Genomic DNA, 16,903 nt, shown 5'->3' with positions numbered 1-16,903 from the left:
ATCTTCTTTTTGTACCGCACTTTCTTATTAGCTCTCACCACATTACTACATCCCATCAGAGTGAGTTTTCTCCTCATGGATTAGAAGTCATACATTCTCTGTAGTTTTTGTTTTTAATCTAAGCCCCCAAATCATGTTTATCTACCCTATTGATGTCTTAAACTTTGCCAATGTTTTGAGTAGATAAACCATTCGCAAGATCTCATGTCCCTCTGTTCTCTCCCCTACCTCCCTTCCCTGCTCTAAGTTGGCTATTTTTGTTTTCTTTCTTTCTTTCTTTCTCTTTCTTTGTAAACTTATCATCAAGCAGACACGAAATCTGGAAGAGAGGTTGGGGATTAATGAATGCCTGTGGATGTGACGTCTAGTAGGCCACTGGATTCATGGTTCTGGAGCTTAGAGAAAATCTGGGCTGGAGATTTGGAATCATATATAGCTGAAAACACTGCTCCAAGGAGAGGAGGAGAAAAAAAGAGTGGAATAGAGAACATGAGTATTACAGGCAGAGGAAAAGAAGCCTGCAAATGACACTGTAGTTCCACTGAAGGCAATGTTATCATATAAAGAGATCATGTATTTAAAATGCACACCTATATCCACTGCCCAGGAATTAATTTTACATATATCACTATTGGGCCCACGTCCAATTCTGCTGACACTCCAGTTACTCTGATTACACTCCCAAAGGGCAGTCACCTGGCCTGCCAGGGCCCATCAAAAACAGGACTCTGGTCAGAAGTGGCTTTGTTCAGGTTACAAAATTTTTTTGTGGCCTCTCTGAATTCTTTGCTTAGGTAGGCAGAACGGTGGAGAAACTCCATATACATCAATTAACTGCCAGTATACTGCCTGCAACTTTACAATGCAAGAGGTTCACTTGAATTAAGTGTTGAGATGGCGAACAAGATCCACCTACCATTCACACTTTAGTATGGATTAACTTAAACTACTTTCCTAATATCAGAAACTAGAGCCATGGGGGAAGGAAGGAGTAAAGAAGACTGAGTTTTAACCATGAAAGTCTTTAAAAAAAGGCAAACTAGAACAGTTTGGTTTGTTCAAGGCAGAAACATGAGGTAGCAGGTTCTCATAGGCTATAAATGCTACTTGATGGGACATGTTATCCATTGGCACAGTCACAGAAATGTTATTCATGAAGAACATGAATTTGCCTGAGATCAAGTGTTAGGAGACATTTAGGCACTAATATTTCATCTTATGCTACCTCTCTGATGGCAGTGAACAGCAAAAGAGCAAGAAAGTACAATTTTAAGGTGTCAGTTTGAGTTCTCATTTATGCATTTTAATAATTTAATGTATTAATTTATAAATTTAATACTTAATATTTTATTTTAGGCTATCTATGTACCTGTTGGCTTAAATGGCTAGAACAAGCATTAATATAGATTCCTAATAATTTGTTTGCTATCATGACCATCACTGACATTATCTCTCCTAAGACATATATCAAACCATATGCACCAAATGCAAGCCTAACCCTTGTGATTACATTAATAACCTCCATTATTTCCTATGTGCCAACAACTGTCCCAAGCAATTTAAATATATTGATACATTTAATATAAATATATATATTTCCATTTGCTGAATTTATTTAAACAAACCAATTTAGAAATGAATTAAAACATCCGACATGTAAAGATACTGTCATGTTCCTAAAACAGATATTAACATCTGATAAAAGTTAATAATCGCTTGTTAGGAAAGCTGCCCATTATTAAGGCCACTCTTTAGCAAAATTAAAATCATTGTGTTTCTTTTTTTTCCCTAGTCTGACAATGCAATACTATCAAACCACAATCAAACATAATAATGACAACACTGGATGAATAGATCAGTACGACTGGTTAAGGACATTAAACAGTTGTCATTCTTGGTGCCACATAAAAAGAATTATGCCTATCACATCAAATAAATCATGGCTTTTTTAAAAATCACAATTCACTAAGTGATGTTAATTATGGTCCTAGTCAAACATGTTTGTAAAGGCTATTTACAGTATACACAGCTAAGCATGCACTATTTATAGTTTCAAAGGTACCTGCCAGTTTATTACAAGAGGATATATATCTCCTCTTATTAAATTAATGAACAAACTATTTTCCCGTAACTTGCAGATGAAGAAACTGAGGACATATAGGTAAACAACTCCCCCTAAATTATAGTAGTAAGGGTGGTACCAGGATTTAAATCCAGGCAGATCCATTAACCAGAACTCCTAATTATTTCACTACACTGACTTCCAACTGAGTATGTGCATAAAATTCTACATTTGAGTTTGTCTCATTTTCTTAATTTACTTTCTGTCACTCAGAGTTGAAAGTGTATCACTATTAGGAAGTAATTTAAAACATGCCTCTCTCAGATCACTGCTAATAAAACTACCCGCCAGCTCTTCCTTCTTTGTGGGGGCAGAAATCTCTTGATAGACTTGTATTTTTCATTTTAACACTAAAAGGCAATTCAGGTTAAAGTTTTAAAAAGTAATTTAATATTGGATATTTAGAAATATGGTACACACAGACACCATAGTAATATAAAATGCATACAATTTAAAACTATTTCCTTATGAAACCTTAACATAGATGTCTGACAGCTTCCAAGAGATAACATTTTGGACAAGGTCCCAGATATTTCTGAGGGTTCATTTTAAATTCCATTTAGTCATGCAGACAATTAGAAGGCTTTTAAAAAAATAAATATGACAAATATATGGATTTCTGAAGTATAAATTGACATACAAATCTATATATTTTCATAACATTTTTTCATTAAAGCATCTTTAAAGAAGCATTCTGTAATATGAAGTTGAGAGCTTAAATTAGATGTAATGGAAAAGCATGATGTTTTATTAGAATTGTGTAATTCACATATCATATATTTACATAAAAGTCAACACAAAATTGCAAACATGTTTGTTTTATCCTCCAAGTCATCAACTTCATAAAATTTTACTGGAATAATTATAAGATAAAATTCCCAATTCTGAATGTTAAGAAGCAAACACATATAGGAGCAATATGAGAAGAACGTAACTCTACCTTCTGAGAAGCTGTGAAGGAGTCACATAATTGCCCCTTGGGGATTGTCAACGCTTTCCTAGAACTTCTGGGGAGTAGATTCTTTTGTAAAACAGTGAGAACTAAACTCTCTCTTTTCACTAGCACACAAACATATGACAAGCTTTCTTTTCCAAACAACAGCTCACAACTCTCAACCACAGGTTAGTAAACTGTGCTAAAATGTCCCTACCCTCGATTCCTCCAAAAAGGCAGCTCCAAAGGTGAAAAGAAAATCCATTACCTTTTTTTCACCTGAACAGACTGGATAAAATTCCTGTTGAGTTGAAAGAGAAGAAATAATCATCTTACATATAAACAAGTTTGATGGAACTTAAGATGAAATAAATACTAGTTATCAGAATAGCATATTCTTTAACGCAACTTAAAACATCAAAACTTAATTGGGTTATATTACTAATTTACAAAGTTAACGCAGGAGAGTTAAGGACTTTCTTGAACTAATTTAGAGCAGTGGTTGTAAGCCTGACTACAAATTAGAATCACTCAGAGCTTTAAAAAAAAACTGAAGCATGGTTCCACACCTAAGAAATTCAGATTTAATTGCTATGGGGTGAGCTCCATATTCAGAGCTCTCCAGATGATTCTGATATGAAGTGAGGGTTGAGAAAAAGTGATTTGGAAAAATTATTAATTATGCAGAGTGGATTCAATTTAAATTATTAAAAATTCAAATATATGAGCACTTCCTATATGACAGGCACTGTTCTAAGTGCTAATAAGGAGAAAATTCTTTTTTCTATAAAAATCATGGGATAACATTAATGTATCTTTTATCTTTGAGTAGTTACATAACTATTAAAACATTACTCAAGGCTTTATTACAGTCTGCTGTCATGAATGATTTCTTTCTACTTTTCTGAACTATCCTCACTTGATACTATATAACAAAAAGAGACCAAACTCAGAAACTTTTTCTCAAGATATGTGGAGAGAACACAAGAATAACAGAGATTTCGTTTTTCAGTCATAATATATAAGGTATACTCAACCTTATATCTGGAGTCAAGAAGCCACCGTTTAAGAACTGAAATTAGGTATTGCTTTAAGGCTTAACATAATCTGGATCAAAATGAACTACCACTGGTGTCAGTGCTTGCTTTAAAATGCCTAAAAGAAATCTATGACAGAACCTCAGGGAACCTAGGAAGAGTGGGTCTTTAATGCAGACCATGATTCTTGTGACCTATTTATAAAACATTGCTTCAGAGGAAGTTACAGGAAATATGGTTTTGAAACACACATAATTAGAAATTAGGTATCTCAAAGGAACAGAAGTACAGTTTTTGAAATACTGCATAATTAGAAATTAGTTACTATCCCAGGATGATAGCTTGAGCTTTAACATTTTAAATTAAAACCAACTTTATTAGGTAATATAAAACTCATCTGAAACGTATTTTAACTCAAGAAAAAAAATCAGATTTAAATTAATAAATTTGATTTGTCTCTACTCAAACTAACAGTTTTCAGGTTTAAATTTGCTAAAATCAATGGGTTAATTTATTAATTCCATCCTAGGCTAATTATCTTTTATAGCTGGACAGCAGGCCAAAAATAATGGAATTTTGGTTAAACTGTAACATATGTACATATAGAAAATGCAGTAGCAATTTGTTTTCCACACTTGATAGAATTAAAACAGCTTTAAAATTTTTATGAAAGCTCAGTAGTCAAAATAAATATTTAATAAAAATATACACAGTAACAAGATACCACAAACTTAGTGTTTAAAAATAAACTTTGTCACATTGTTTTGCCTTCGGTTAGACAGAATTCATTTTAGTTGTTTAAGGTATCTAAGAATGACTGAGGTGTTTCTGGAAACAAAATTAAAAATCAAGTAACACTAAGGAGATAACACTAAGATGAAACATAAACTATGTTTTAACTCAAAAGTTTAAATAAAATTATAGTAATTATTGGGACTTCTCAACATGACTGTGACTCTAAGAAATAAGAATAGTTTGGGGAGTAAAAGTCAAAGATAGTCATGATTATGTGGTTCATGCTGTGAAACTCCCAGTATGTAAAAAAATGAAAATGCAGTAAATATGAGCACCATTAGAAATGTGCATGTGTATGTATATATATTTTAAAGTTTACCTGATTAAAAATTGCATTTTAGAGTGAAGTTAAGGACAAGTACACAATTACGAAAATACATTTTTAAGCTAACATGTCATATGACTTATTTTAAAATGTTTCATCTGGCATTCTTTCTAAAAAATCAACAAAAGAATACCACATGAAAGAAGCCAGTATTCTTTTGTAGTGCAAAGTCCCTTGGTTAAATAGGTTACTGAAGAAAAAAGAATGTTTTCAATAAGCGTTTTTAATCCATAGCGAGAGATTCTAACAGGTAAAGGAAAAATGAAGTCAGGTAATAAATAGGAATTCACAGGATAACCAGCACATGTTGGATTTGCCCCCAGGGGATTATCATTCAGGCCTCAGATTATTTTCAATTGACAGTAGTCAACATTATTCAGCCAGAAGAATCTTCCTTCTATAATAAAAGATCCAAATCTGCCACCTTTAATTTTTCTGCTACATTCACCAAAACTCAGAAAACTACTGCCATATCTTATATAACACATACCCTGGGTTAAGATAGACCTTTAATGAAAATCTTATTTTGATCATACGTAGAGGCAGCTTATAAGAGACTGTTAGGTATCCTTGCTATTTTTCAAAGCTCCCAGTATAAACCACCAAATGATATAGACTGAAGTTCTTTTTTTTTTTTTGAAGGTCTTTGAAACCACTGTCACATGGTAAAGACTAAAGAGCAATGCTATTCACCGTTTAAAATACGTTCAATCTCTTCTAGTCTTTTTAAAGCTGCAACTCTTTTCTTCTCAATTTCTTTTATTTCTTTTGTTGTTTTGTGAGGGGTCTCTTTGTCTGTATTTTTTCCTAATTGTTTGTTGGATTTAGACTGACTTTTATTATCACTTGTATTTATTATCTGGGTGGGTCTGGGTTCATTTCTGATTCCTTTTACATTTTCAGTTGGAATTTTGTCTCCTTCTACACCTGAGGTTTTACCAGCTGGGAATACTGGCTGTTCTACAATATTAGATGAGGAAATTTTATCCCTGACTATATTCAAATGGCGTTGAATATATTCTTCATGTGGTGCTAATGCCAATGTTTCAACCAGGCATCTTTCAGCTTTTAATAAGTCCTTCTCCTCAAAATAAACAACACAAAGATTGTGCTTTCCTTGCACATTGCTTGGATCCATCTCCAAAATCTTTTCAAAACATTTTTTTGCTCCAAGTATATCTTTCTTTTGATTCATCAGAATGTCTCCCTTTAAAATGAGACCCTTGATATGATCAGGATAGTATCTAAGTAACTCTTCCAAAATTGGCAAAGCCATTAATTCCTTTGCAGTCTGAGAATATAGGAGAGCCAGATTAAACAAAGCACTTCTGAAGTCAGCTTGTAACTTTATGGCTTTCTTCATCCACATCTCTGCTTCACTGTCCTTTTTGTCATCCATGGCAAGCATTCCCAGATTGAAATAGCCATTAGCGTCTTGTGGCTCTTCATTTATATAGCTCAGAAGTCGTTTTCTAGCTTCAGGTCTGAGTTTAACCTCACCTAAGAATAATTTTTTTAAGAAGAAAAAAACTATATTGTTAGCAAGTGAATTAAGTCTGAGGGAAAAAGCCACTTTCAAGTATTTATTGAGTTAGATTACAAAAAGACAGCATCAAAACAACTAACTGCTGTACCTAAATCAAAAAGCAGAGAGCGAAAACCTTGAAGTCTTCATAGGAAAGACAGTGTGTTTGAAACATGGAAATGATAGCTTATTTCCTTTCCTTTAAAGCAGTAAGAGCATCTCAAAAACCAAAGTGGGTGAAATATCTCTTTATAGTTTAGACACTAGCTGGCAGTAGCAGAGGAAGAATAGAGAAGTAACGGGAAGAGGTACTAGATTTGCCCACAAAGACATGTATTCAACGTTGACTCTGTTAACGCTATGACTTATGCACCGAACAAGTTATTTAGCTGCCTGGGTTAACTTATTGAATTGTCTAAGAACTATATGAGCCATATGTAAAAATGCTCCACAAACAGTAACTATTACTGAGTAAACAAAATGTTTCAGCCTTACTAAATCAGAGATTTTTGTATGTTACTTCAAATTTTTTAGGATGTTTCAAAGGTAAAAATATACCATTAAATATAAAACATAAATATAAATTAGGATTTAGGAAACATATATTAAGATAATTTCTACGGTAAATAAAACAAAAAAAATTCAAGTTCTACATCTACAAACCTTAGGGTGCAATCTTGTGTTGGATAACAGGCATCTTTCATGATTACTAAGGTTAGCTAACTTTACAACCGTACTATTAGCTTTTCTCCAAACTCACGTTTTTTTCGAATACCAGGCATACAGTTCTCCCTCTATTCTTTTATTTGACAATACAGTGAATAAAGAAAATTTGAAAATAAATCAGTAGGCTTAAGTTCTTGTCTTGGACTAGTTACTAAACTAGCCATATGAAGTTGGGGTAGGTATTAGACCTACTTGATCCTCACTCTCTAATCTACTAAATAGAAGATTGGCAAAAATAGACTCAAAGGTCCTTTTTAGCTCTAAAATAATATGATTTTATGATTTTTTCATTTTTTTCAAAGTTTTAAAAAAGTATATAAGAATTAACCAAAAAAGTGTAAATATACAGACTTTTCTGAACATAAAAATTAAGATTATAAATGATATATACAGCTTTCTGAAGTAGTACTGAAAGTCTTACATATCAAAGATCCTGATTTATTGTGATGAATAATTTAGTTCTGCTAAATTATAGAAAATACCAGATATAACAATAATATCTGAGAAAACAGTAAGACTGGATATAAAATGATATCAAAAGTATTCGGTCTTATAAACCAAGAGAAAATAGGACACTATTTTTTTCTAGAACATATAATGCTCTTGGCTCCCTAGAAAAAAATAGGCAAAAAACTTTTACAAGTTCAGATTACTTGGATGGTGTATGTATATAAGAGATTATATTTCCATGCATAAAATGACAGAGTAGATTAATAAGGCATAGCTTAATAGACTGCCTAAAAAGTCTTAACACATACCAGAAGAACTAACAATTAGTACTGTCATATATGTTAGTGCACATTATGTGAAAAGTTTACTTCAAGTATTTTAAATATTCTTATAAATCATTTATGCACAGTTTTGACAAACTATCCATTCATAAAACATTTGCTATGGGTAATGTAAGTTAAGCTTTTATTATATTTCAAACTATAATATGTTTAAATATAGAAATATTTTGAAAAAACATACCTGATTCTTGCATTAATATAGCAGAATTGAATAATGCTAACTTATGCTTTGGATTTAGTTCTAAAGCACGATTAAAGTTTTTTAGGGCTTCAGTTGGTTCTTTCAGTTCAATATGAACAATTGCCAAGTTGTACCAAAGATCTGCGTTATTTCTGTCCAGCTCTAGTGCTTTAAGATATGCTTCTTTTGCCTTCAGAGGTTTATTCATTTTTAAAAGCAATTCTCCTCTGTGGAAAAAATCAAACACAAGCTTTACTTCAAACATTACATGTCAGTTTGTAGATATTATTTTCCACAAGTTTTAAGCTTTTCCACATATTCATAGCTTTCCTTTTTCCTTTTAACTTAGGCTCTTACAGTTGTCTTTCAAAAATAACTATCTGAAACTGTCCTCAAACCTGACCTCATTAGTTTAAGTAAATTCGGCCTGAATATGTTTTTAAATATTATTAAAGAAGGAAAAAGTATGCCTGACTTTAGAGAGCAAGATGTGGGAGGTACCCAAGAAAGGGGGACAGAGAAAATAGATTTGAATATATCTTGCAAGAAAGCAGACTAGACCACATCAGAAAAACGGCAGCAGCCAGAGTGGGAGACCAATTTGTCAGCAGAAGAAGTAGCAGCCTTTGTGATAGGGAAATTTTACCATGCAAATCTATGTTAGAAGTCTCACCATACAAAAAGGAGGACATTTGAAACTTTTAACCCCTTCTTACATTAATTTAGTCTTCTTCAACATATCCTTATAAAATGACCATTCATAAAAGAAAAGAAAAAAAAAACTAAAAGAGCTGACTGGGTAGGGAAGGTGCTGGTGCCACCTGCAGACACCTTTGAGGAATACATCTGGAACTGAGGACTACAGTTTGAAAACCATTTTACAAATCTTTCTAAGATGGTTCTATTTTCTGTTACAGAGCTTCAAAAAGTCATTTTGCCTAAGTACATATGTGCAAATCAATTTAAGTAGCGATATGAGAGTAACTTTTACTATGATGCTATTCTTTCCTAAAGTATCAGCACAGGAATGAAATCAAATGAACTATTAATATTCTCAATTAAGTAACTGCCAGAATGAGTGTTTGTCCAAAATGCTATTTTTTAATGCAGAGATTGTTGAATAATTCTTTATATACTAAGATGATAGGTTTTATTTACAGATGCAACCCCAGTGAACTTAGTGAATTTCAACAAGTACTGGATAAAGCTGAATAAGTACAGCCTCCAACTTATAAACAGATTTTATCTCAAAAACTTACTAAATTCTGCATGATTTTCCCCATAGAAACAGTTATAAATTATGATTAGGTTTCTGGGTCAGACTACAAAACATAGTTTACTATACAATCTTCCTCAAGTATAATAAAAACGACAACACTTATATGGGGAAAAGTATCAAGTCCTAATATGTGATACCAAAATTGTTTTTTATGGACAACTAAAAAGTTTCTTTGTGGTAAAGGCATCAATAACCAGTCAATTCTCAGTATTTATTTAAGAAAGCTCTTGAAAATTGGAAATTAAAGGTAATTATTATAAAATGTAAGTCCCAAGGGTTTTAAATAAAAACGAACTTGGTATTGAGAAGCAAATGAAACTAAGCAGCTTCTTCTACCCTTTCATCTAAAACCTAAGTTTGCCATTATAGGTTATAGACTCTCTTATCAATTTCAAATCAAATCAGTTAAATTTGTTAGTCTAAAACAGGCTCTATTTCTATGCTCTTGGTTGCCAACTAAGATTGCTAAAAGAAAAAAAACCAATTTAGACAAAAAGTCAAAATGTACATGCAAATGCAGCTTCCATCTTCTAGAGCGACAGCGTAAAGCAGACTACAGCACCTGCTAATGTAAGCCTGCTTGAAGTCGGGCCTCATGCTTATCGCTTGTCGGTACAGCTGATCTGCTTCTTCCAGTCGGGACTCATTTGCTCGGATCAGGTTGGCCAGATTGATATAAACATTTAGGTGGTTAGGGGCAATTCTGGCTGCATATTTTTTACCAGGGATAATCTGTTCAGAAGGAAAGGCATTTTCATAATTTGATATTGCAGTATCAAATAAAAATCAAAAGTATTTCTATTGGCTTATTTCACACAGAACATAAAAAGATTATCCTACCAGTTTTACTGCTATATTAAAATAGATCACAAAAATGTGAAAACATCAGTATTCATGAAACATAAATAAAATATTTTGTGGCACTTAAGGATATATTTTTTCATTCATGCCAGCTCAGCAAAATATTGTTAGCTTTTTATTTATATGTATAATTTTGTGAAGTCACATAAATCACAACTTTTAGAGGCTAATGTCTCTTACTATGTTTGTGTCAGACCAGGAATAGAACTTAGTTCTCCTTTCTCTCAGTCTAGTGAATTTGTTATACCATGTCAGCTTTCATGTTGTCAGCAAAATATTTTCTGGTTGTGACAAAGGGAAATTAATTTTATTTCAGAGTTACAGTAAAACCTCACTTATCTGGTGGAGTTAGGAAACAAAACTCTCTGATTATCCAGATTAAGTAAAGGTTATTATATGTAATACATATGTACACAAATTTTCAATGAACATAATAAATTGTATCCAGTAAGAATCTACACTGAACAGAATTTAACTTTAGAATTTTAGGACTGAAATAATTCTTAAGATACCATGTGGTCCAACTCTGTTTTTAAAACATTTACCAAACTATGCATTCAATCATTTTAATATTACTATTATTATTACCATAGTATTAATATATACTACAGTTGAGAACACTGTAGCCCAGGGCAAACTATCTTTTCTAATGACACACAGCTGGTTGAGGGGAGGATCAGATTTGCCAGCTTTGACACTGTATTGTGATAGCCAATGAATCCTGTACTCGTGTCATTATAACAGTGATGGGCACAACACAGCAACAGACGTATCCATTCGTTTTATCGCTTTGTTTTATTCATTTACTTTTTGATAGGAATGATGTTGAATTTAGTGCTTAACATAAATAAAATTCTCTTCAGTCATTTAATTCATCAGTAACTTATAATCAAGAATATCAAAAATTCCGAACTTTATGGATTTAGTTTTCATAAATAGACTAAAATTTTTTTAAAAAATTAAGTAGCTGGAAAAGTAAATGTACTACTTTATAAAACTTGCAGTAAAAGATGGTTCATTGGACACCTTACTTTTATATCAATAAATTGAAAAGAGAAAGATTTTCTCTTTAGATAATTCTATTCAATATGGACATCTAGTAGACATGACACAATAGATATAAACTATGACCACTTACTTGAGGCATCAGGGACTTCGCCATCATGTAAGATTCTTCAGCTTCTTTGGTTCTATTTAAATTTTTATAAGTTCTTCCTACATTCATGTGGGCACCAATATCATCTAAAAGTTTAAAAGAATCATCTGTTGGCAAATATACTAAATAGTATTCAATGTAAACTACTAAGAAGACATGTTTCTAGCAACAAACACACTAGGCAAAAAATGCAAAAGCAGGCAATAGGTCCTGCTTCCTCCTTAAAGCTCTTCTAACACAACTTGATATAGCTTAGGATCAATGCTACACTAGAAAATTATTAAATAAAGTACGGTAAGGACAGAAAATATACATATGACATGAAAAAACTATTTGAATGGATCCTTGAAGAGTTAAGACATGAGAGGGGGAAAATAGAAGTAAAGAAAAATTTACATCATTTCCCTTCACTATATTTTACTATACTATACTAAGGCTTATTTCCATTTTCTTAATCACATAACTTTGGAATTCACTCAAAAACTGTGACTCAACTCTAAAAGTGAAAAGGATCATCATGATTCCTAGAATTATTTCAAGTATATAACTAACAAATATGCACCCATGGCTGAATAGGGGTAGAGACTGAAAAAACTCTGTGATTTTGTTTTCAAAAATTTTTGTGAATGTGGTTGGAAAGCACATACAATGGAATATCTGGATTCTATAGCTATTACTTAAGATACAGCAGCCCATCTCTCTTAAATGATGATAAATTCCTATACAATTTACTTAAAACTTTTAAAAAGATTGTTTAATATTAGAATGTCAGGAACTTTTGTCTCATTTTCTAATATGGAAAACCCAATCCTCAGCAAATGTATTCAGGGATAGAAAAATATGTAATTTAAATAAGAAAAATCCTAGGGTTCATTGCACACTAGTTTTAAGACACATTTCCCAGTATATATTTCAAAAAAGTAGAATAAAGATAGAAGGGAGAAGATCTTAAATCAGACAAATTTTACTCAACATGAATCTCTAACAGACATGACAAGGTTTCAAATTATAATTACTACTTGCCTGTGAAACCGATGATTTTGCAATTGTGGAATAGTTCTCTGCCTGCAACTCCCAGGACACATAGGGGCCAAGCATATATATTTTAGGCATTCCCCTAGGAGGAGAGTAACAGTCCTAAGATCTTGCTACATTATGTTTCAGGCTGGCAATTGTGTGCACTGCACAAAAACTGTCAGATGCAGTACAGGTTTGGTTAGAGAACTAGGGGACAAGGTTGGAGGAAAGGGGTTAATGTTTTGTTTTTAGATGTATTGCTGAGTGTCATGGGGTCACAGGTGCGGGTCAAGCAAAAGAAAAAAAAAAAGTTTATGCTAACCATTCCCAATCTTGGCTGCAAATCAGCATACCTATGTAGCTTTTAAAAATTCAGATTCCTTCGCACCATCCAGCTCTATCACAACAGAATCTTCAGGAATAGGATCTGCACAAATGTTTTTAAAAAGTTTCAAAGGCAATTTTGATGTAGAGCCAAGGCTGAAATTCACTGCATTACCAAGTACATATAAAAAGAGTAGGCAGTCTTTGTTCTTATATAGCTCCTTTTTTTTTTAAGATCAGATAAATCTATACCATTTACTATAGAGATCAGAAAGTTATTTAGGAAAAACTAAGGATATATAGAATCTGAAAAAATTAATTATACAATAAGAATCTAAGGAAAGAACAAATAAACTGACAGTTTAGATAAATAGAAGTGTAATTATGTCTACTAACTATTTTAAAATGTTACTGAAATCAGCCCCAACCAACCTTAGAAAAGAAAGAGGTGATCTATTTGTTTGCAAGGTGAAGCAAATTACTACCCACTGCAATCAGATTCTTAGAATTATGGCAGGGAGATACTCTCAGCAATGAAGACTTTAGACACTAGAGTAAAGCAGCCCTACTTTCTCAAAGAACAAAGACAGCAATTACATAGCCTTTAGGATCAAAAAGACTACATAACACAGCTAATAAAATGAAAGACATAATTTGTAAGCAATTTCTTTTTACCTTACAAAGCTTTAAGATTCCTGAGGAGGAAATAGCATTATTGGTAAGGTAAATTTAAATTTGAAAAAGAAGGTAAGAAAAGCAGGCAAGATGTAAAAATCAATGACATTTAAATGACTAAAAAGCTATAGAATTTCAAAGAAAAATCTTGCTATTATAAGTGAACTATCCATACCAACAGTAGCATGAATCAAGCAGTTCATCTTTAATTCAACATAAATGAGCACTGGCAAGTATCAGGCAACTCTGTGCTTAATAACTCTTCAGCTACCAACAGTGAGTTAAGCATTATCACACTGACGGCCCCAGGCATCTATGTTGCTTTCCAGTATTTCTTGTCCACAAAACTGTCCGTTAATTCATTTAAAAAGATAAATTTATAAACATCTGGAAACTCTTAAAAACTCTTTAAAAATCACTTTCAGAGGCCGGCCTGGTGGCATAGTGGTTAAATTTGTGCGCTCCGTTTCGGCGGCCCTGGGTTTGCGGGTTCACATGCCGGGTGCAAACCTACACACCGCTCATCGAGCCAAGCTGTGGTGGTGGCGTCCCAGATACAAAATAGAGGAAGACTGGCACAGATGTTAGCTCAGGGACAATCTTTCTCACTGATGAGGATTTTAGGCTGGTTACTTTTAAAACTGCAGATGAGAAGCAGGCTCCGAGGACTGGAATTTGCTTGCTCTTTGAGAGATATTTGCATTTGTGAAGGAAGGGGGGATGACCTTGTAGGGACCTGAAATTGGCCACCCCAGGATATGTCTCTTTGGCATCGGGATTGTCTGGGGCTGATTGCTTTCGATAAACTGGGACAGGGAGGGAGGCTCTGGGGAATGGAACTTGCCCTTGTTGGGACACATTTACATTTGTAAGGTAAATCTCTATCTGTAAAAGGTGCCTCCCTCTCTGTACCAGGAAGAAGAAGAGAGATGACCGTGTCCCTAGAAACTCTTAATGGGGAAGGCAAGAACTTAAGTTGGTTGCTGTCTGGCAATCTCATGTAACTGATTTAGGGTGGTGGCTTCTGACCTTTACTTAATCCGATTTGATTCTTGTCTAAAAGTCCTGGGATCACCCAATGACCAGACCCTACCTGCACTGATACCATTTTAACTTTTTTTCATGTTCATTCCTTTGTCTTGTAAAGAAATGACTCACATACCCATGCCTTATAAAATTAGCCCTAACCCTCAACTCGGGGCAGCAGCAGTGGCTCCTCCTGCCCGTGGGCCCTGTCCCCACGCAGCAGCAGCAGCTCTGACTGCCCATGGGCCCTGTCCCCATGCTATTCCACACTATTCTCTAAATAAAAGAGCACTACTGCCAGATCTTGAGAGTCCAAGAAATCTTTCTTTCGACTCCTTGGTTCACCGACCCCGCATTACTCACCAAAAAAAAAAAATACATAATTTCCATCTTGACAGAATCAAAGTTGAACTACAGGTCCATGATCCATTTCTGACATCAAGAGTTTCAAAGATTCGGAGAATTCCGGTGTTCCTTGAGAAAAACTACCCTCGTATTGTAAAGGTGTTTACGGAAACTGTAATTCCCTTTGCAAAAATTTTATCTTGGTGAATTGGGATCTTTTTTAAACACTTGTAACCACCAAGACAAAAAAATCGCAATCGTTGAACATGACATACATGTCGCCTGGTCAAAGACCACTGTATAGCTAGCTTATGTTCTTATTCTGGCTAAGCAAGAAAAGCTTCACACTGAAGTTTTTTTTTTTTAAATAACTTTAAAATGCTACGAATCCCTACTCCAAGTGATGCTAGACTGTTCCAGGGTTTTAAATACCACTTACATGCTTGTTCCAAATTGTTATCTCTAGTCCTGACTATTCCCCTTTATCTCCAGACTTATACATCTATGCCCATCTCCATCTGTATAACTAAAGGGACAAAAAACGACTCTTGATTTCCCTCCTTACATGTTAACTCATCTGTTAAATCTAAGAATAACGAACGTAGCTAAAAAACAAGGAATAAGCCAAGAAGCCTCTGAATGCCAAATTCAATGTTTCTAAGTTTATGTACTTTTCCATAGTAAATTGTAATAAACTAATTTATTTGTTTTCCTAGCCCATGGCTTATTAGGAACAGCAATTTTGAGAGTAGGTAGAGAAATCATACTAAAGGGCATAGGTTCAGCAAGGACAGTACCTCAAAAACAGCAAAAAGTGACAACTGACAATGAAGGGAAAAACTACTCTAAAACTGAGTGCCTATACCTGGCAACATCCTGTCATATGCACACTATTCACTAGACAAAACTCAACATGCACATACACACCCACCCACACCATTCAATTTACTCTTAACAACAATGTAATGAGAAAAGAAATTACTGTCCCCATTTAGAAATGAGAAAGATAAGGCTGAAGGGGCCTAAATAATGTATTCTAAGTCTCAAAGTCCCTGTGCGTCTGATATCAAAGATGACTTTGCTTCTCTAAAAACTCCTAGAACAAATCTAAAAGACTTTAGAAAGAAATGAATTAAAACTACCAAAGTTAGTGACCACTGACTGTGTGTAAGACTGTGCTAGATGATGCAGGGAGTACAAAGATAAATTAGATGTTCATGCTGCCTCTAGGGAGCTCCTCAGTTTAAATAAATAAATATTTTTAATAAATAAACATTTAAATAAATACAATACTTAATACAAACTTACAAATACCATAGGAAAGATTAGAAGAAGTTGTAAGAGGTTTTAAACATGAGAAATATTTGCTTCTAACTGGAAAAGACAGGAGGGTTTTTAGAAGAGAAGCCATGTGAGATGGGTTGTAAAAGATGGGTAGGCTATGATAAAAGGTGGATGAAAGGAAGGAAGAGAGAAGTTCTAGACTCAAGGAAGAACATGAGCCAAGGCAAAGAGGTGAGAAAGCCCAGGACACATACCCTATATTTCAAAAAAAACTAAACTATGTGAAGAGCCAGGGGAGATAAAATTGGAAGCTAGACCATGAGTTATATTTCTATAACTTTCTCTTCACCTTTCTCTAATTGAAATTTGGCTTTGCCTTGGGGACACCGTTTACACCATAGTTCTTCCAAGTGGTGAGTGTGTTCTTTTTCTCATCCTTTGCAACACTGGGCCTGGAGGAAGAGTCGGTGTCCTCCTTGATCCTTACCACTTCCAGACCA

General features: G+C 33.8%; 1 protein-coding gene across 3 annotated transcripts in view; it reads right to left on the bottom strand.

The window, feature by feature from the left end:
* Positions 1-2,491: 2,491 nt before the first annotated feature.
* TMTC3 (transmembrane O-mannosyltransferase targeting cadherins 3) overlaps positions 2,492-16,903 on the bottom strand; it is a 56,566-nt gene continuing 42,154 nt past the window's right edge. The window contains exons 11-15 of one of the 3 annotated variants that reach the window (XM_044743727.2): positions 11,715-11,818; positions 10,278-10,447; positions 8,437-8,663; positions 5,907-6,713; positions 2,492-3,357 (exon numbers count right to left, since the gene is read on the bottom strand). In XM_044743727.2, the coding sequence (XP_044599662.1) occupies positions 3,332-3,357; positions 5,907-6,713; positions 8,437-8,663; positions 10,278-10,447; positions 11,715-11,818 (1,334 nt within the window). In that variant the 3' untranslated portion in view covers positions 2,492-3,331. Of the gene's footprint in view, positions 3,358-3,962; positions 6,714-8,436; positions 8,664-10,223; positions 10,448-11,714; positions 11,819-16,903 lie in introns of those variants that run through there. The other 2 variants (XM_070507037.1, XM_014849476.3) reach the window with 2 other exon arrangements.

Source organism: Equus asinus, chromosome 4 (assembly GCF_041296235.1).
Source record: "Equus asinus isolate D_3611 breed Donkey chromosome 4, EquAss-T2T_v2, whole genome shotgun sequence".
In the NCBI taxonomy this organism is placed as follows: domain Eukaryota; kingdom Metazoa; phylum Chordata; class Mammalia; order Perissodactyla; family Equidae; genus Equus; species Equus asinus.
Note: the sequence above shows the minus strand (reverse complement) of the source record. Positions and strands in the feature narration are given on the sequence as shown.